Raw genomic sequence first — 22,043 nt, 5'->3', positions numbered from 1 at the left:
AGCCAGCGCAGCACACGGAACGCCGTTTACCTTCCCGCTATAAAGCGGTACCTATTTATCTACTTGCACCCGGGGGTGCTTTCGAACTGCTAGGTTGGCAGGCAATGGGACCGAGCAACGGGAGCGCACCCCGCCGCAGGGAGGTTTTACCCACAGCGCCACCCGCGTCCCACTGGATATTTTATTAGGCTACTCTAAACTGAAATCATGCAAAAACAAGCCTACTTCCCCCTCCTAGTTTCTCTCTTGCATTAGACTATATTCAGAGAGATCTACAGAATAGCACAGTGTTGTATATGACATCATCTGGCATTCTGGCATAGAATCAGGTGGTTTTTGGAAACCCTGAGGATCAGGTTTCAGTTACAGAATAGAGGAGCTTTAAACCCTCCTATCACATTCAGAGTTTTTGTTGAAAGCCTCAGAAAAGAAGAAAGGGCGGGTCTTCACTTGTTTACTCTTAGAATGGACCCTACCCAGCTTCAAAAATAAAAACAACACATTTTTGTTCCCATTTTGACATCAGCTGAAAGCAACATAGCTGTCAGCATCAAACTGTTACAACATTACAACCTGAACAAGTGGAGCAAATAAGATAATTGGATGCACTAGATCTGACAGACTACTAAAACGTTATCACACCACGCGTTTGCTGCGTTCCTCAATTATTAGCTAGCAACAAGTTAGGCAAAACTCTTCAGCATTTGCGCCTGGAGTAAAGCACCAACGGATGCAAAGCGACCTTTCCCACTGCAGCGCCTTCGCAGCTTGGGCTGCTTTAAAATCACGCAGGCAATTCTACGCCCCCCCCCCTTGCCCCGTTCTCCGGGTCCTCATCCTGCCGAAGTCCCCGTCAAGGTTATTGCCCGACCCGCGGGCAATTGCAGGCGCTAGTAGGCGCTCAGTAAGCGCGCGCGCGCGCGCTTCCCACTGGGGAGAGAGAGGCGCGCAGCCGCGGCTGGGGAAGCAGCTTGTGCGGCGGAGCAGCAGCAGCAGCAGCAGCAGCACCATTGACGTTCCATTCCCCCACGTGACCGGCGGCCTCGCTCCATTCCAGGGAGGGAGCCTGGCTGCTGCTGCTGCTGCTGCTGCAGAAGCTCTGGGGGAGCCGCAAGCTGTGGAGCAGCGCTGGCGGCCCCAGCCCCCCGGAGCAGCCGCGCCGCCCGCCTTGTTTGTGTGATGAACGAGCCTGGCTCTTGGCCGTCCGCTGCCGGCTGACAGAGACCGCCGCGGGGGCCAGGCAGGCAGGCGACGAGGAGAGAGGCGCCGCCGCCGCCGCCGCCGCGTGTGACCTTGGCCCAGGAGGTAAAGAGCCCAAGGCGGCGGCCAGCGAGGGAATGCGGGGGGCTGTGTGTGTGTGTGTGTGCGCGCCCGCATTGTGTGTGGAGCCGGGCGCGGGGGCGCGGGAGGCGCTGTCCGCGGTGCTGAAATCACGCGCCCAGCCGCGGCTCCTCACTGCAGGGCAAAACAAGCCCGCCTGCCATTTGCTGGGCGAAGCCATCCGCCCGCTGGCGGGGAAGGGCAGGGGCGCCGAGAGCCGGGCTGGCGCCGAGGCCGGAGGGCTGAGAGGGGAACAGTCCTTTTTATTTTTATTCAAGTCTCTGCCATCTTTGAACGGGGTCGCATTCTTCCACGCAAGTGAGGCACCGCGCGCTCTTCTCCCGCTGGAGCATTGTAGAGTGGCGAGGCACCCCCCAGGGTCATCTAGTCCGACCCGCTGCAATGCAGGGATGTGTTTCTCGTTGGAGACTCGAACCCACGACCCTGAGGTTCAGAGTCTCGTGCACGACCAGCTGAGCTCTCCCTCCAGTCCAGCAACTGTTTCATGGGGGGGGGGGGAGAGTAGGCACCGGATGGATCCTGCTGGGGAGAGAGAGATGCGCGCACGGCGGCGGGGGGGGGAATGTTCGACGAGCAGACACGTGTGTGTGTGTGTGCCTGCCTGCGTGTCGCAGAGGGAACGGTACTGGGCTGCCTGGTTTGCGTTTAATGAGGCACAGAAGGAGCTTCGCCTCCGAGCGAGCAATTAGGAAGGGCTGCAGCCGGAGGCTGTTCGCTCCTTGACTCCCGGAGCAAAAGGTGGCGGCCAAGTGGCCTGCTTTGGACGGGAGTCGAGGGACCGGCGCTCGCTAGAAGGGTGCCTGCATCGCCTTGGTGCTCCTTAGCACACTGCTGTAGCCTTTCAAAAAAATAAAAATACTCTAAACAGCATTGGAAAAGTGTAGGGTTGCCTTATTTATAGGCAGAGGGGGAAAGGATGAACTGGGTGGCCAAGGGGAAACGGCTACTTTCCCTCAAGGCAGCAACTGGGGCAAGGTCACAGGGGTGAGTGAACGTGGCACTTGGAAGTACTCTGTTGGGAAGTCAGAGCTCTTAATCGTCAGCATCCGGAGGGGACCCGCCAAAATCTCTGACTGAGATCACTTTCATTTTCAACAGAGGCAAATTGCACTGCAGAAGACTTGCCAGCAGACCAAACCATTCAGACATGGCACAAGGAAATAATTATGGACAGAGCAGCAACGGGGTGGCTGATGAATCCCCAAATATGTTGGTGTACAGAAAGGTAGGAAGCTTTTAAATATATATATATGTGTAGAAAGAGAGAGAAAGAGACTTTGAGTTTGTATATATATATATGTATGTATCTGGCACTTAGGCATGCTTTTGCTCTTGATTCCCGCCCCCCCCCAATGAAATTGGTATAATATAGTGTGAGAGCAAAGCCATGTTGTGTAACAATCACTTGATAGCAGTTTTTCAAGTGTAGCTGCTTAACCGTTTGACATCAAGTTTATTCCAGTGTTGTTTACAGTGAAAAGAGCTTGTTGTATATAGTGGAAAGAGTTATGTGGAAACCCATGATCCCACTCACTCATCATACATTTTTATGCTATGAAATGACAGCAGTTTGTTGTGGAAGCTTATAAATAATTTTAATATGTGAAAGTGCTCAAGGTTACAAAAAAATTTACTTATCATTCCTTGCAGATTGGATTTATTTTGCTAGAAGTACTGAAATATCTCTCCAGTTTTAGGTTATTTTTTAATTTGTAGACTTTAGACATATCGCATGGGAAGAACTTCCAGAGTGGTTGTCAAATTAGTTTCTTGAAGTCAAAAGAGCAAGATCTCACTGCACCTTATATAGCATTTAAAATATTAAGTCTTTTATTTTTTTAAAAAATCTTAATACATTTCTGATGCAAATAAGAAAAAGACTAAAAGAGGAAACACCTGTGGTATGTAGCTAGTTATTATTATTGTATATCTAAGGCTGTAATCCTGAAGCCACTCACTAGGAAGTAAATTTCATTGAACATACTTCTGAGTAATCATGTGTAGGATTGCACTGTTAGGCCGTATTTTAATGTCTTCAGTATACCCAGCTCTGTCTTATTCTCAGTTATAGGTTATAGCAGATTCTGTGACCACAGGTCAGCAATTTACATTTCTCCCAACTTGGGTGCCTGCAATAAGTTTCCTATTCAAACTGAGGGGGCATAACATCCATGAAAGACAGCTTAAATTCATTAAATTAGCTAACTGCTTTTTGAATACTGCACCTGATACCGGTTACAATTTTTATAAATGAAAATGTTCGTGCATAGTTATAGTCAGTGTTTTTTTTAAAAAAAAATGTTTAGGGGGTACTCTCATTTTGACTCAAGAAAATCACCATTTTATAGTTCAAATCGGTAAAAATAAATACAGTAAATGGACAAAAGTACAAAGATTCACAAAATGTTTAGGGGTATGCGCCACCCAGAAAAAAACACTGGTTATAGTTCACAAGTTGGTATGGAAACACAGGCAAAATATTACCCAACATTGCTTGGTTCCAAATTTGTAAAGCAACACTGAATGTACACAGGTGGTATGGTGGGTACAAGCAGAGCATTATTTCATTTCTGAAACACTCAAAAGATTAAACAGCAAAAGAGCATGGCAAAATGAAGGTTTAGAAGCAATTTTGCCTTAAGAACATAAGAAGAGCCCTGCTGGATTAGACCAAAGTCCCATGTAGTCCAGCATTCTGTTCTTGCAATAAACAGCAAGATGCCTATGGGAAGCCTACTGGGGAGCAGGAGTCTCCCCAGCTGTGCCCCCACTGATATTCAGAGGTGCATTACCTCCAATCCCCATCCAAGCTGATAGTCATTACTACAACTTGTAGTAGCAACTGCCCTAGTTTTAACTTTGGACTGTGTGAAGAGGTAGTTAACTTTTGTCTGCCTTGAATTTTCCACCATTCAGTTTCGCTGGATGGCCCTGGGTTTTCAGATTATAAGAGAGAGAGAAACTTTTCTCTGTCCACTTTCTCCATGCTTCTAGTTACAGGTAGGTAGCCATGTTGGTCTGCCGTAGTTGAAACAAAATAAAAAAAATCCTTCCAGTAGCACCTTAGAGACCAACTAAGTTAGTTATTGGTATGAGCTTTCGTGTGCATGCACACTTCTTCAGATACCATGCTGTGTATAATTCAATACAGTCATACCTCAGGTTAAATATGCTTCGGGATGAATATTTTCGGGTTGCACTCCGCAGCAACCTGGAAGTAACGGAGCACATTACTTTCGGGTTTCGCTGCTCGCGCATTTGCAGATGCTCAAAAATGACGTCACATGCAGGCGCAGAAGCAGAGAATTGCAACCCGCGCATGCGGGGATGCGGGTTGCGTTCGCTTCAGGATGCAAACGGAGCTCCGGAATGGATCCCGTTCTCATCCAGAGGTACCACTGTACACTACTGTCACATCTTCTCATACTCATATTCCCTCCCAAACCCCACACTCCTAAAAAGCCTCAAATGTTGTAACTTTTTTCATAGATGAGGTCCTGCAACCCCCAACCATTTTTGTTGCCCCTCTTTAACCTTCTCCAACTTCTTTTCAAGGTGTTGTGACCAAAACTGTACACAGTATTCCAAGTGTGGTTGCATCATTTATTTCTATAATGACATTATGAGCTTTCTTTTCAATTCCTTGTCTAATGATTCCTAGCCTAGGGTTCACTTTTGTTCACAGCTGCCACACACTGGGTCTACACCTTCATCAGTCTATGCACACAGAGGCCCTGAGATCTCATTCTCAGTCATTCACTGCTAGCTCAAACCCCCTTAGTGTATATGTTAGATTAGGATTTTTGTCCCAATGATGAGCATCCCTTTACACTTGTTTACATTGAATTACATTTGCAAGTTTAATTTTTAAGAGATCCCTTTTTGTTTTAATGACCATGAACAGTTTAGTATCATCAGCAAACCTGGCCAGCTCACTGCTCACCCCTAACCCTAGTTCAGATGTGCACAAGTTAAAAAGCAAAGGTCCAAATACTGATCCTTGGGAGACTCCACTTTCTATCTCCCTCCGCCGGGAGAGCTGTCCATTTTTTCTTGCTCTCTGCTTCTGTTCCTTAGTCAGCTACTGATCCACAAGAGGAGCTGTTTTCTTATATCACGACTGCTAAGATTACTGATGAGTCTTTGGTGAGAGATTTTATCAAAAGCTTTTTGAAAGTCTAAGTACACAGTGTCCATTATCCTGTATGACTTTAAAGCTAGGTGCTTTGTGGCGATATTTTTTCCTTATACCGCTACATTTTTGCATACGTTTGGTTCTGCTTCGTTGCTGAATCTCTTCCAGAAATGTCTGATGTATTGGAAAGCACAATTATACAGTTCATTTAATAGTTTTCTGGTATGATATCCAAGAATACACAGCTAACATTAGTGTTTTGATGTAACCTTTCACTTCCCTCTGCATTTGCCATTTAATTCCTGTAGATAGAAGGAATTCTTTTTAGAAATACCTCATGACGCGCCTGAATATTTGTGGTGATAGAAGGTCTCTGTAAAGGTTTGATGGTTTCATTTATGTTTTAAAAGCACATAGTTTATGACAAAGTACAAATATGATATTGCTGTTGGTATGATAAGATGAAGCTAAGAAAGTAAGAGGAGAGAGTTGGAGTCAATCTACTTATTCTGCAGAATGAACTAAACTGAACCACAAGTGGGAAGGTCATGTGCTTGAATGCTCCCTCTTATTTTTTAAGTACCCTCTTGTAAAACAAATAGAAAAGATTCCCACTTTCATGTAGCCATCTCTCTGATGTCCTAGTTCACAGGATGCAGAGAGCTTGTTACATGGGGGCAACATTCAAAATCACGGTCCCCCCACCAACATGCTGTCCAAATTTCTACCATCTTATTCTGTGTACGGTGTCCTAAAGGACAAACTAATGCACTCTCTCTGTATTTTTGAAAGGTTACAATATCTCGGCTATGTGTTGCATCTTGTAACTGCAAGGAAAGCCTCCTCTTGTTTCAAAAGTTTAACAAAAAATGTGCACACCTTATAGTTTCTCATTGTGCTTAGTGATAAATATACATTTTTATGGGATCACACTCTGTATTTACAAATGACTATTTATTAATTTAAAAATAATTCTACCCCACCTTGTTTTCAAAGGAAATTTAAGGTGGACAACAGATGAGCATGAGGGTGGTGGTGATGGTACAATTTTTTTAAAAAATCCAAACTAAATCCAGTGCAATATAGCATGAATTAAGAAATCCACCAGTCAGTTAAAATAAACAGAGCCTAAGCCAGCACAAAGTTCTTTAATCATCCAAAAGCCTTGTTAATAAAACATGCCTATTTGAGATGCCTGAATGAATACAATGAAGAGTCCTGAGACATCTTGATTGGCAGAAGGGCTTCCATGGGTGGGCACCTCAGGGGAAGTAGTGCGAAGTCTAGTGGACACCAAACCCACCTCGTGAGGTGAGGGGAAAGACAAGAGGAGGTTTCCAGTGATGGTAGTCCTTTCCCTTGTAGAAAAATAGCAAGGGGCACAGTTGGAACGACCCCCCAGTACCTTTTTTTAAGTACCTAGACAAGAAGATGAAAACACGCACTAGCATGGTTTCTATGAGCAACTCTCTCAGCTACCCCTTCATAACGTGTTGACAGCTATGTATGGGTTTACATGAGTTCCTCATTCCCAGTGTGATTTTATTTGGGCAAAAAACCAAGAACCATATGTCAGTCAATCGTTATGAAATTTCTTCCAAGCTGTTTCCTTCCTTTATCTGCCCGCTTCCTGCCTGCATCTGAGTTCTTAAGTGAAAACCCTCACTTTAGAAAATGGCACATTGCATAGACTTTTCTTCCAGATTTGAAAATACTTGCATGCCAGGATACTTGTGCCTTGAGGGTAAGCTCTGTCTTTTAATAGAATGCCAGCTGCATCACTCTTTTAAGATGCCACCCTCATTATAAAATAACAAAAAAAATCACCACATAGTTGTTTTAGGAGAAAACATATGTTCTCTGCTTGCAGTTTGTGACTGGTATGAACAAAATTTTAGAAGTATTTATTTAGTGTTTCAATTTTTTTTTGAAATCCCCCCACTCCCTGTCAGTAACAGGGAAGAATGTATCTGGATTACTGTAAGACTTTTGTTTAATTGCTTCCAGGCAAATCTTTATTGCATTTTATTCTCTAGCGTTGGTTTAAAGTAGCATGTCAAAAATTATGAACTCTGGCTTTATATCTTTGTCTATCAGCTATTCAAGTTTCTCCAATCAAGCTTCTTCAACCTTATCAATTGCAGGATAATGACTCCTTAATGGTAGCATTGTTAATTTTGACCTTGGTTCACAGTATTTGCTGCTACCATTCAATACTTGGGCCACAAAACAGCAAAGAACAAGGCACATTTAAATCGACAGAAATCAGCAGGCCCAAGCACACTTTTATATCACTGCTAAGAGTCTGAATTACAATGGCCAAATGTTTTCATATGTGCAGAGCCAACGCTAGACTGCATGTGTCTCTATACATGAATGGTGTTTGAAATCTGCTGATCTTTCCTCTGTGATAGCACCAGTGGGCTATTTAAGCCCATTGAAGCCAGGGTGGGAGCAGAATTATTTCAACCTATAGAAATGTGGGGCTCAGAGCAGGAACTGTGTGAGTCTGGCTTGAGTTCCCTGCTTCCTTTGCCACCAGGACATATAAGGGAAGTGTTAGTGATTTGATATGGGTCACTAGTGTTACAGTCCATAATGCTTCTGGTTCTGGGAATACCAGGTCGTCAATCACAGGAGTCAATCCTGGGAACAGTCATAGCTCAGTGGTAGAGTATATGCTCACATGCAAAATGTTCAGCTCCTCATATCTCAGCCAAAATTTTTGTTTGAACCCTTGGAGAGCTACTGCCAGTCAGTGTTGACTATACTGAGCTAGTTGTACCAATGTTCTGAGTCAGGAGAAGGCAACTTCCTGTGTCTCTAAGGGGCACAACATTCTCAGTTCAGCTGCACTCCTTTTGTTTGAGCATCCCATCACAGATGCCAGGCTACGCTGCTTGTCTGCTGCAGCTGCTTACTAGCCTTGCACCTGGATGTCTGATATTCTAGTGTATCCCCCCCCCCAATTTTTACTTTCTTATGTGCTTCTTATTAGGCACTTGCATATGGTATCCCTCTGGTTATTGTTTCAGTTCCTGCTGAGCTGACTCAAGTATTTTGTGTATGAAGAAAGCAGGAGGTGAGCCCAATTTTTTGGCAGCTGCTAATCTATACCATCCCTGGTCAGCCAAAGATTGGCATTCTTGACTGAAGGAGATCTTCTTTATTTAAGAAATCAATGCAAGTTGCAAGTTAGCTTAATGAAGGTATAGTGCAATGGCTGAGGAAACCTGAATGTGTTTACTGAACTTTCAGAATGGATATAAATCTAGATTTCCGTATTCAGCATCAACCCAACCATCTTCATGGTGAGTGTTATTCGTAGCTGATTAAATTAGTCAGAAATTAGGTCAATGCTAAGTTAAAAGAAAACAAACTTATGTTCCCAGTCAGTAGCTTAGGGGAATTTTAAAAAATGTTTATTTGTGTGTGTGTTTTTTTAAAAAAATACTGCCCTTTGATTTTTTAAAAAACCAGGGTTGTTTACAATACATCATCAAACAAAAGAAAACAACAAGAGAAGAACAGTTGACAGGCAGTGCTAAAAACAGAAATAAAACAACAGAAATAAAAATATATGGGAAATACTTCAAAGTCTGGTAGAAGAAAATCTCTTGGCTGGTGCCTCACTGGCTGTGAGTTGTATTGAATGCTGAGTGAGCAAAGGCTTTCCCTTCCTTTTCTTTGCTTGTGCAGCCCTTAAATATGTTCCTGAGGGGTCCCCCAGATCTCTGGAGCAGATTTTGAGGGTGCAGAGGAGGCTGCAGGGGAGAGAAATAGGAAGTTCCATCACATAAGTAGAAGTCTATTGTGTAAGCAGAACTGCAGTGTTAAGTATAAGCCAGTATTTTAGGTGTCAGGTGAACCTTCCTGAGGGTGGAACATCCTTTCCCCTTGAGACCTGCTCTGTTCAGTGGTGCAGTAGGCAATTTTAGACCTTGGGCTTGCTAGTCTTTCTCTCCTTTTAGATGGCAACAGCAATGAGTATTATGTCAGTTGTCAAAGCACCCAACAAGCATTTCTCTTCTACCCAATGCCCGCTGCTAATTCATACTTCTCAATTGCTTCTGCATTCCTGATATGCTAGAGCAAAAAGAACAACCACAAAACAGTTTGCCAGCCTCGATTAAAAATAAATAAAAATACTCTGAGCATGTTAAACTCACTCAGTTCACGGCACCATTAGTGGCTGTAGGAATAAAATAAAGTTTGCTTCTGATACCTTCATGCAACAATTTTGGGAATAAGCTTCGCTGGGAATGAGACCATTTTGTTTCAGAAAAGAATATGTATATTTCAAAAGTAAAAAATATAAAATGAACATTTGTAACCATTCATGTTCCTGGCCACCTGAGTTTGATTTTTTTTAAAAAAAGAAATAATAAGAAAGAAAAGATGTGGTTGCCACCAGTATTAGCCTTAGTGGGCCCCAGGATGTCCATGCCAACCCAGGTACAGATCTCAGTCCTGTTTGCCACTGCCCACACACTCTGGACAGTCATTTGGGGGCCCTTTAGATTGTGGGGCCCTATACATGGGCCCCTGTGGTTCAGCCATAGCTGCAGCGCTGGTGTCATGCGCAGGAAAACAAAGTCAATAGACTTTGCCTAGTTCTGCCTAGTTGCAGCCTACAGCTTTGTAGTATTTCAAGGGCAATGACTGGAAATAGTGTTATCACAGATGGCTTTCCGCCTCCATGGTCGAATGATAGCAATGGCCTGCTCCTAGGAGCTATTAAAAATGGCGAAGTGTGTCAGATCACTTGGAAAGACTACTCTAACATGTGCAATGTTATGACTTGGGCAGGTCGACTCATGAAAGGAGCCAATCCAATACACTGCACAGCCCAGCAATGTAGGCCAGTGCTCTGGTACCAGCAAGTGGCACAGCAATAAGTAGACTAGATGGTGGTAGATGGTGGATGAGAGCAGAAGGTGAGAATGGCTCATCTGTGCCAACTGGTGACTTTTTGACTGCAAGAGCATTGGCACTGGGGCTGTGACTGCATTTGACAGCTACCGTAGGTTTATGAACTTCTTGCACTTGTAGCCATTTAAACATAAGCAACTGCATGCACAATCAAGTCTATACATAGCTAATATTTATAATGGCAGAGGTGTAATTTTGGTAATATGGTATTATTTCACAGTGACTTTGATATGGAGAAGCAGTTTCTGGGTGCTGTGCAATTGTATCTTATAATTTCATATGGTTAACATGTTACAGCTAGTGTAATAAGTTACTTACCCAAATTGTTATTTGTATGTGTGTTTATTTTTTAAGGTGGAGTGAGGTTCATGCCATGGAAACATTGACGATCTTGGTAATTGATTATTGTTGTTGTTACTATTAGTTAGATTAATTGCCCATCTTTCACCATGGAGGTCCCAAGGAGTGCTACAATGATTTAAAACTACAATGTTAAAAATACAGTAAAGGTAAAGGGACCCCTGACCATTAGGTCCAGTCATGGCCAACTCTGGGGTTGCGGCGCTCATCTCGCTTGGAGTTGCGGCACTCATCTTGCTTTATTGACCAAGGGAGCCGGCGTACAGCTTCCGGGTCATGTGGCCAGCATGACTAAGCTGCTTCTGGTGAACCAGAGCAGCGCACGGAAATGCCGTTTACCTTCCCGCTGGAGCAGTACCTATTTATCTACTTGCACTTTGACGTGCTTTCGAACTGCTAGGTTGGCAGGAGCAGGGACCAAGCAACGGGAGCTCACCCTGTCACGGGGATTCGAACCGCCAACCTTCTGATGGCAAGTCCTAGGCTCTTAGTTTAACCCACAGTGCCACCCGCATCCCAAAAATACAGTACTGTATAGTTATTCTGCAGTCTGCAGTTATTCATTCATTTCACTGCAACTTGAATTATGTAAAAACAAAAAAATTCCTTCCAGTAGCACCTTAAAGACCAACTAAGTCAGTTCTTGGTATGAGCTTTCGTGTGCATGCACACTTCTTCGTGTGCATGCTTTCGTGTGCATGCACACTTCTTCAGATACTTCAGGTATCTGAAGAAGTGTGCATGCACACGAAAGCTCATACCAAGAACTGACTTAGTTGGTCTTTAAGGTGCTACTGGAAGGAATTTTTTTGTTTTGACTATGGCAGACCAACACGGCTACCTATCTGTAACTTGAATTATGTAGCATTCTTTGTGTTCTACTGGATTTTTCCCATTCTACACACACACATCATGTGATAAACCTCTATATTCCGATGTGTCATCTAAAGTATCAAGGACTTTGCGCACCTCCTGAGAAAGCAATGTCTTGGGTATTTCTTTTCATTCCACATTCCTAGCATAACCCTTTTCCCACAAAGGTTATTGAGGCAGAACTGGCTAGCTCTTTTACAATGTATGTGCAGAGTCATTGGGGAGATGAATCTAGTCTGAAAACAAACAAACAAACAAACAAACAAACAAACGGATTGGCCATATAGACCACTGACATTTTAGATGGTGATTACCTCACTACAGTACTGCGCAAAAACAGTATCTCTGAAATGAGTACAGATTTTACTGATCTCAGATTCACATAAAAACCTAAGGCTTTGCTCTTAGGCTGTGACTTCTGCATACAGCGTGATCCCACTACTGCTGTAGAAAGCAGTGCACACACAGTGTTAGCCACAATTCATATCTCTCCTGTGTTGCTATTATTATTAGTTTATTTAATTTATATATCACCCTTCATCAAGAGAACAAAGGGTGGTTTATAACACAAAATGTATAATAAAATAATAGTAATAGGGGGGTGGAGACAGTCCCCCCCAGAGCAATTTCAAACTGAACTGAGAAAAAGAATGACCTAGCTGCACTTTACACTGGTTATAGGTACTCAGCCTTAGTCTTTGTCGCTTGCAACAATCCAGTTAGGTGGCCACAGATGCTGTCCCTCAGAATTTCTCCTCTGCAATGCACTCTGCATATGCTGTTAACATTTCAATCAGCCAAAGACCTGGTTGAAGAGAAACATTTTTGCCTGGCACCTAAAGGTGTATGATGGGGAGAGCATTCCACAAGGATGCATAAGGTATGACATTTCTGGGAACCTAAACCCCAAATGCCTTCCTTTTGATTTCCCCCTAGCACTAGGCTGAAGACAGGAATCCTTGGCAGTAGAGAATAGAAAGTTCCCAAGCAGCCATACAGCATAGCTGTAGGCATGTCAGGAAGTTTAGCTTGGCTAGTGGCAACCTATTGTGATTTTATTTGGGGAAACCCTTATTGAAAAAGAGGCTCCACCAATAAGGAAAAGTCTCCACCACCATTCCTTAGAGATCCGTCATATAGGAGCACATAGAGAGAGAATTATCTGTAAAGTGCTGGTGGAATAAAACAGTTTATGTCAATGTTTAATTTTATAGATCCTATGAGGAGGAGGCAAATGTAAGTTAGAAATCTGCCATGTTAACTGTACATTTGTTTGATCTATTGTCCTCTCAAAATGACCGCTTGCCTCTTCATCTAAAGTGTAAATCAGGTATAATAGAAAACCTAGCAATCTAGTATCTTAGCAAGTTCATCCAGTTGTTCCACAAATAGCTCACAAATTTATTCTTCCATATATATCACTCTGAGAACTTTTCAGTCCCTAGTGTGGTTATATTGGCATGCTTCCATGGTTAGCTAATATTTTTAGACTGAAATATATATATAGGATTTCCCTCTTCAGAAAGGTTATGCCTTCTTATCAACAAAATAATCTTGGAATGTGGAGAGAAGCCAAGTGTGTTCAGATGAGGGGATGTAGTTCTTGCCATTATAATGATATCTGTAGTCCTGTGGACTTTGGTCTTCCTTTTAAGGATAGTTTTGAGTGACTATTATCTAAATATGAAAGAATTCTAAAACAGTGATCCACTGTTTCCAACACATTAAAGACAATCCCTGCCCCCATTCGGGGTATCAGTTGGTATTATTTGAGAGGTTTGATGGCAAAAATATGTTAGGAAGCATCCACAACTGGAGCATCCACAACTGGAGCTCCACAACAAGTGGAGCCAAGGGTCAATAGGGAAAAGATAAGCAACAGTGTGGACACAGAGGCTTGGTTGGTACCTAGGCTTGGTTACAGGACAGCAAAGGAGCTTGTGGTTAGACTAAAGACATTACTGAAAAGGTTTTCTTTGAGGAGTGAGGATTGTGGCATCATGCAGTTTGTTCTGGAAGATGGAGCTGGAAGGACAGAGTCTTATGATGAAGCAGGAGACTTTCAGATAGCTAAAGGTGGTGGAACTGGAGGTGCAAAGTTCATAGGTGGGTATGTTATTAGGGTTTAAAGGTAGAGATATAAGCAGGGGAGGCTATAGAGACCATTGAAAGTAAGAATAAGGAACTGAAGGGCATAAGAAGAGCCTTGCTGGATCAAACCAAAGGCTCATCTAGTTAAGCATGCTGTTCTCACAGTGGCCAACCAGGGGTCTTTGGGAAGCTAATAAGCATGACTTGAGCACATTCACACTCTCCCCACTTTTGATTTCCAGCAACTGGTATTCAGAAGGTAGAGCATAGCTGTTATGGCTAAGTAGACTTCACTTCCTTGAATTTGTCTAATCCTCTTTGAAAGCCATCCAAGTTGGTTCCCATCTCTGCATCTTGTAGGAGCAAATATGTGTTTCTTTTTAGCTTTATAGAACATACCTTTGTATGTGATAACATGGACAGAATCTAATTTATCACAGAGCCTGTGATAACATGGACAGAATCTAATTTGCATATATGAAATGACTGGCAGACTCTCAGAACTGACTCCATTGGAAAGTACTGTGTTTACATCATGTAAGACAAAATGAACGTGGTTTGAGGCCCATATAGTTGCGATGGCCTTTTAATGCATATAATCCATTACTTCATTATGAGTCATCATTAATAACCAAGATTCATTCTGTTATATTGTAAATGAAGTCTTCCTTTCCAGGCCCAGGACTTTGGTTTAATGTGAGGCTGAGTTAATTCATTTTGCCTAGTGTGGTTGATGCTGCTTCATGAGGTAGAAATTAAAATGATCCAAGTGCATAAAATTTATTGTAATCTAAAATGTATTTCTGCCTCATAAGAATATTCATTTGGCAAACCCAGGTTCCTTGTATGCTGATGGTTAATGAGTCACAATTAGCCATAATTTAATCATCATGAAAATAAATGTATGCTTTATAGTGCATTTGCATTTATAATGAAGTCTGTATCCCAGCCAGAGTGATTGTTATCGTGAAGTATGCCATTCATGAGTTAAATTCTATCCTGATTGTATTTTTTTCTCTCATATAAACCACGCTATTATTCCTGGAACTTGTAGATTTAATTTTCAGCAATAAAACATCTGAAATAGTAGATGTAGAATTTAACCAGATATTATCGCTTGTGCAGCTGGTGTATATATGTATCTTTCATTCTGTTTGTTCCCTCAACTATATATATTGTATAATCAGAATGAACAAATGACTAATTGTTTTTGAGAAATGGGGAACACTAAGAGCCAATCCATTTCCCCTCTAGTCTTCCTAGAAATCAACAAAGTTGAACAGATAGCCAAGATATCTGTGCACAATCTCTGGTATCAGAGGCACTATGCAGTATTTATGCCTATGAATACCAGGCCCCATCTGCACTTTTCATTTAAAGCATTATCAAACATTTTTAAATTCATGGCTTCTCCCAAAGAATCCTGGGAACCATTGTTCATTAAGGCTGCCGAGAGTTGGTAGGAGACCCCCTCATAGAGATACTATTCCCTGAGTTCCCTGGGAAAGAAAGATTGATTGTTAAACTACTTTGGAAATTGCAGCTCTTTGTGGAGAACCATTTCTTTCTTTTTCTTTTTTTAAAAGTTATCTCAGTTAGTGGCCATCACTACTTCTTGTGGCAGCAACTTCTACAATTTAAGTATACATCATGTGGCCAAATATTTTCTTTTGTCTTCCCTGGACATAGTTCAAGATTCACAGTCCCAGTCAATTTCACTGGCTTAGCCAGAGTGCTAGTGTTTCTCTCAATCAACTCTTTCATTCATTTTGTACCTTTTGGCTCCCCCAGTTATCTCCCCCCCCCAAGAAAAAGCTGCAAAATGCTTTAGCCTTTCTCATAGGGTTGGGTAGCTTTCCTTTCCTTCTTTCTTTCCTTCCCACCTTCTACCCTAACAGGGGACTTAAGGGGGGGGGGGCTTACAGACAAAATAAGAACAGCTAAAAACACAGGGGGAAATCATTAAAGAACAATGAACCATTAATAGAATATATATATATATATATTCTATTAAAAGTATACAGAGAGATACATAAAGAAGATAACTAACTTCTTTGCTAATTTTAAATGCCCTTTTATGTTCTTTTTTCCAACTTTGCAATAATCCTTTAGCGACATGAGAGTCAAAAGATCTTTACAAGTATTTGAAATGTGGCAGCTGTAAAGGCTTAAATAATGGGACTATGATGCTTGGCACTATAAATAGCAAGGTATTTTTCAATGAGATGTGCTCATAATTCAGTCCCTATGCAGTGATAAGAAGGTTTAGTTTTACAGTTCTACTTGTGGGCCATGGGCAGTTTCTAGATGCCCATGTCTAGAGAATATGTTGGTGTTTACATCTTCTGCATGCAAAGACAGACTCCATTGAACTGAGTGGATTGAGTCCACCTACCACAAAATTGATGAAAATATTAAAATATTATTTAATCATTGCTTATAATATAGTCAGTTACCACATTTTTTTATTTAGAGTTCTATATCCAGTAATTTGTAAATAAACCACCATTCTGGCACTTCATCATAATAGGTCTGCATTCATCATCCTATTCCTACATCAACACTTTTACAATGTAATTCTGTGTGCGTCTACTTAAAAGTAAGTCTCGTTGAGTTCAGTGGGACTTCCTGTCTTGTGAGTGTATAGCGGATTGCAATTTAAGGGAAACATTCTGATCACAGAGCTATTTTTGCACAGTGGGCATAATTATGGGATAAAACATTTTCTGGTTTGCATTTTGCAGGTTGGGGGACAAAGGTTTGCTTGCACTTGGAAGTACAGTATGTCAAGGAGGCAGCTGGGCTTGCTTCCTATGTGCAGAGAATTTTCAGAGGGAGTGACATTCTAGCTTGCATCCCCACCTATAGCTTTAATTTTTTTTAAAAAAAGTCTAGTAGAAAGAATGATAAAATGAGATAGTGTAAGACAATGCAACTCTTGCGGGTGTCAGTGGGGACTGTTTGATATGTGAAGAAAGCACACTATTTGCCGTTGTAGTCTCTGTGTCTTTCTCTGCTTCAAATTCCTCCGTGAGGAAAGATGGTGAGAAAAACTGCAGGATACAAGACCCACAGTACAGACCCATCTGCGAAAGCCAGATGGCATCTGCATCTATTTCCCCAGTGCTTTGGTTATTAACACCCCCCCTCCCAGCAACACACACTCCATTTCCTCCCAGTCACCAAGGGAAAACTCATATGCTGAAATAAGAAAGTACAAGACAGGCATTGACCTTTATTGATGCGATGAAAGTTTTCTTTCTCACACATACTCCCCTCTCCCCAATTTCCATAAATGCTGCTATTCAGATTAAGAGCTTTTGTGAGGATAACCTCCCCTCCCCCCCCCCAAATTAAGGATGTCATGAAATACTTTAAATGTTTGTTCAGCACTATCAAGTAAAGTCTAGGCTCTGGATTCTGCAACAGATCTAAAAAATCTATTCTTCTCCCCTGCTCCCAACTGAGAAATTTTATATTAAAAACATGAACAAATCTTTAGAATTTTGTTACATTTTATTCTTATGGGTAGATTTTGGTGCAAATCATTTTGAATAAATGTTTATAGCGGATTAATGCATGGATAGTAGGGGCTTGTGCCTTTTGTAAGCCTGATTCTACAAATATCATCCATTTTTGAACTTGTTATATAAACTGCTGTAAATGGTGGGTGGAAGGGATGGAAGGATCTCTCAGTTTCTCATTTTTCCAATCTTGAATTCAGTTCTTTACATTTCTGCTGCAACGTGTGAATTAATCCCCCCCTTCACTTATCCTTTGTTTGTTTGAATTCTTTTTAGAGAAGCTACCCTGATCCAGTTAGGGGCCATATGCACATATAAGAAGGTTTCTGTAAGTTTTCTGAAGTTACAAATAGCTGTTGATTGTGTAGTCCCAAAGCCTTATCCATCAGCCATGACATAGACTTGCCCTGTTCAGTCACTGTTAATTTTGAAAACATACCTAGAGAAAACAAAGTTTGTGATGAAAGCAAATCCCCTTGTGCCAGATCCTGGACCCTTGGGGGTAGGACAGAGTAAGATTGCTACTAGCACAGCATAGCAACTCATGGGACAGCGCTTTAAGTTTTTATACACTTTCAGCTGCAATATCTCAAGTAACATTCCATGACTTTTTACTCAAAAGTAAGGCTCACAGAGCTCTGTGGATCTTATTTCCTATTGAATGTGTGTAGCCTTATTAAACCTACTAAACCTTGTCTAAGCATTGTGTATGTATTTATATACAGCTTAATATTTTTAAAAAATAGTAAGAAAACAACAATGCAACAAAACCCGCATTTATAACAATATTATAAAAGCACATAAAAATGAGTAAAGGGTCAGATCATATTAATCAGGGAAAGCCTAGGTAAAAACTTACTACAAGGAAGTAAGCTCAGTAGGTCTTCTTGCCCATTAAGTTAAACATGCATACTGCAGAGGATTGCACTCACATCTAATACTCGTGTTTCTTATAATGTGTTATGAATGTGGTCACTTTCTATTTTTGCTTCAATTTCTTTTGGCGTCACAGCTGAGGCTCACTCTTCTGTAAAACACAGTCGCTTTCCATAAAAGGGTCCTGTATTCCATGCTGTTTTGCACATGTCAGTTTTTCATCAGAAGAAACAATCTGAAATGTTGTGTTGGTGTTTCCTTCGCTCCAGCATCTGTGATACTTTATTAACATCTTTATGAAATGTTGCATTGCGATCTCTGGGATTTTGATAGCTTAGGCCCAGCCTTTTGAACAACACTGCTGCAAAAAGTTATCTCACTAATGAAATTATTCCAGCAGAGATGCTGATAAGGATTCTGTTGCACTGCCAGCTCTTTCTAGCTATTGTTGGGAGGCAAAGGCATTCAAACTCCTGACTGCAAATTAATCCAGCTATGTTTTTGTAAGATGGAGAAGGAAGTTTCAAAAGGAGCATAAGGTGAACCTCTTGAGGTTCAGCTCTAAAATGACCGACTGCTTAGGTTTACTACTCTTTGTTTTCTGTTTGCTTCTGTGCATTTAACACAGAGTTTGACATTTAGCAGGTGAACTTTTTCCTGCAATGGAGTTACTTTGATAGGGAGAAATTGGGCAGCTTATTTTTTTGCCTTTTGGGTCAGTCACAAGTACAGACCAGGAAAAGATCACTGTCTACTTGTTAAACTTCTAAGCTGTATGCAATTAAAACAGCATTCTTATTGTATTTTTTCTCTAGACCAGGTTTCTAGTCCTCAAGAAAATAAGTAAGATTTTTTACTTTTATCTGCTTGAGATAATTGATATGCTATGTGATATTTCAGTGAGATATAATTAAAGTGTAGAGAAACACCATTTCTTTACTCAAGAATAACGCTCACAAATGTAATCTGCAACATGATTTTATGAAAGGCAAACCTGTATCATAAGAGGAAAGAGAGAAGCTGTTTCGAATTGGCTCATGCCCATTTCCTGAGCTTCTGAAATCTTAATCCTTGAGTGTTTTGTAGGCATGTGCAGTTATCAGAGAGTGGAAGCACAATATCTGGGATAAGAATGCTGAGGTAGAAAAAAAGAATTTTCAGCCCTGGTATGAAGAAATATGTATAAGAAATGGGGTCAGGAAAAGCTTAGGAAGAGTGGTTTGTTTACAAAGGTGATCTGATACTATATGACAGAGATATAAATGTTGTTAGACTTCATCAGCACCAGTTAGCATCACCGATGATCAGGGATTATGGAAGTTGTAGTCCTGCAGAACTGGAAGGACATTAGGGTATCCCTTATACAGGGGATAGGAATGTTGTGTTATTATAAGCCTTGTAAACAGGGGGATGTGGAGATTGTAGCTTCAGAGAAGCTTCTGTTCTTTCGAATAAGAAAAAGAATTGTGAACTTAACCAAGTCTGTGACTATTTTTGAACCTCAGCAACTGCAGCATTTAGAGTGGTAGCCGTTGTCAACAGCAAAAATAAATCAAGTGCCTGCCCTGGACAAACAGAAAATAAAAGCAGACTCAAATGCAGCTGCGGGGAAGCCAATGCTACCTCTCTCCCAGGCATAGCTTTTGTGTTGGTCTGTTTGGAGATGTAGCTGAAGAGACTGTCGTAATACATGTGTCATTAGCTCTTAAGGGGCAGATGAATGAAGAGTTGGTCATGAGCCACTGTAATTCATTTTTTCAAGGTTGGGTGTCCAGCTGCCACCGCGAGGAGAAAGCAATGTTTATGTTGATTAACTAAGCAGTAGATCTTTGAGGAATTGCAAAGTACTATTTTCAGAATAGCAGAACAGCAGCATTAGCAGGTAAAGGAGAGGAGCTGGCTATCTTCCACCCACTAATCAGTACTTGCTGATCTACCAAGAGACACAGCAAGGGAGATGAGCCTCCCCTCTAAAGACTTTTAATAAATGCAACACTTCATTTCTGGGCAACGCTGTTTCCTTTTTTGGTCCTAGAATAGGCACTAGCTGTTGTCGTTAACACTGAATAAAAGTCCCTTGATTGCCCGGGGTTCTAGCAGAAGAAATGAAAACGGTCCCCCCTGCTCCAACCTCATGGCCTTACGAGTGCTGATTTGCTTTACTGAGCCTTTTCAGTTCTCATCATTAGACAAAGTATTATAATATGCTTTGATGTCTTGTTAATTCACTGTATCTATTTTGGGTCACTTTCTGAAATGGACATACTATTGAATTGCATTATGTAGCTCTTGCCACCTGAAAGCTGCCTTTGAAAACGAGCTGTTTCTAGTTATAAGGTTGTGGGGAAGTCAGACACATGAAAAAACATTGGCAAGGCTGTCCATCCAAATGTAGAAATCCCTGGAGGATGCCATGAAGGTGGAGCAGGTCAGTCACAGCCAAGCAGGCTCACTTAGCAAGTACACAGGCAGGGCTGGCTGCTAAGGAGGTTATTTGTTCTGACAGCAGTTTGGTATTTCTTATGGTAGTGATGTCAGCACATTTAGATTGTGCGGAGCTTGGTGGATGCCCCACCCACAATGGGAGATGAGTTGGCCTGAGAGCGGGTGACTAGCCCGCTCACACATGAGTTTCATGGCCATGTAGGGATTTGAACCCTAGTATTTCAGGTTCTAGCAGGGCTAGCCCGAGGCATTTTGGCACTTTTGTGTGCTCACCTCAACAGTGAAGAAGGAGTGAGTGATGATCTACATTAGGAACAAGTGGGGAGTGATTATTGGGAACAAGGGGTGGGGTGAGCTGAGGAATCAAAGCAACTATAACTGATGGATGAAGTGGGATTCAAAGGCCGTCATGAGGCTGGGTAGGGGAAATGGGCCTGCTCTGAATCTACCTGGGTGGGTGCAGAGCACAGGAGATTCCATTTCCTTTCTGGGGGTTGGAGGAGACCAGCAGTGCCTCCTTTTGCCAAGAAGTAGCATGGGGGGAGGGGCTGCCAAGGAGGTGGCAGATGTGGCCCCCAAGGAGTGGACCATAGCAACTGCTGTGACAATCAGATTCTCTTGACCCTATTGAGAACTAGCTGAAGCTTCCAAGCTGACTTCAAAGGCGGCCCAACATAGACCACGTTGAAGGTGCCAGGTGCTTCTTGTGGGAAGGGAGTTTCACAACCTAGGGGCTGCCACAGAGAATGCTCTCTCCCAGGTGATCACCTGCTGAGCTTCTGAGAGTGATGGAACAACCAAGAGGACACCCTTCAGTCTTAGCGTACAACAGAGTCTGTAGGGAAGGAGGCACTCTTTTAGGTATTTGGGGCCTGAGTCTACATCTGTGGAACATCTTAAACCTATGACCATGAGGGTAGAGTACTCCCTCAGCACCACCCTTCTTAAAACTCCCATCAAGGAAGGACAGAAACTACTGTAAAACTGTGGTTCCTCAAACCAACCCAGACAGGTGATCCAGGATACAATTATTGATGGTATTCATAGGTGTTGAGAAGTTCAGGAGAACTAATAGAGTCATCTCCTTCCCCCCACCTCCATTCTCTAGCACTAGACAACCTAGGCTGTTTCCATCCAAAGAGCAGACCTGAAACTGGATAGAAATGGAGCCAAGTAATTGGCCTCTTCAAGACCACCTTGGAAGAGGTCATGACTCACTCTAACCACTTGCCTGAAAAAGGCAGGTTTGAGACTGGGCAGTAGTTGTCCAAATTAGTCTTCAGAATCAGGCTTCTTCAAAAGTAATGGCAGGAAACCCTTCCTGTTCTGCCCCATCTAATATTGTTTCAAAAGAACACCTTGTCTGCAGATTGCTAGAAAATATCTATACTTCTGGGACTATGTGACTGCAATATAGATGGCAATCAAAATTGGTTTTCTTCACTGCTTAGTAGAACTGAAACGTT

At 42.1% G+C, this 22,043-nt stretch overlaps 1 protein-coding gene across 5 annotated transcripts in view; it reads left to right on the top strand.

The window, feature by feature from the left end:
* Positions 1-957: 957 nt before the first annotated feature.
* RGS7 (regulator of G protein signaling 7) overlaps positions 958-22,043 on the top strand; it is a 140,397-nt gene continuing 119,311 nt past the window's right edge. For 2 of the 5 annotated variants that reach the window (XM_081856378.1, XM_081856377.1), the window contains exons 1-2: positions 959-1,305; positions 2,440-2,566. In XM_081856378.1, coding sequence (XP_081712504.1) covers positions 2,489-2,566 — 78 coding nt within the window. In that variant the 5' untranslated portion in view covers positions 959-1,305; positions 2,440-2,488. Of the gene's footprint in view, positions 1,306-1,405; positions 1,522-2,439; positions 2,567-22,043 lie in introns of those variants that run through there. The other 3 variants (XM_081856375.1, XM_081856379.1, XM_081856376.1) reach the window with 3 other exon arrangements.

The sequence above is a fragment of the Podarcis erhardii genome (genome assembly GCF_964252035.2).
Source record: "Podarcis erhardii genome assembly, chromosome: 3".
In the NCBI taxonomy this organism is placed as follows: domain Eukaryota; kingdom Metazoa; phylum Chordata; class Lepidosauria; order Squamata; family Lacertidae; genus Podarcis; species Podarcis erhardii.
This window is presented reverse-complemented; position numbering and strand designations above follow the sequence as displayed.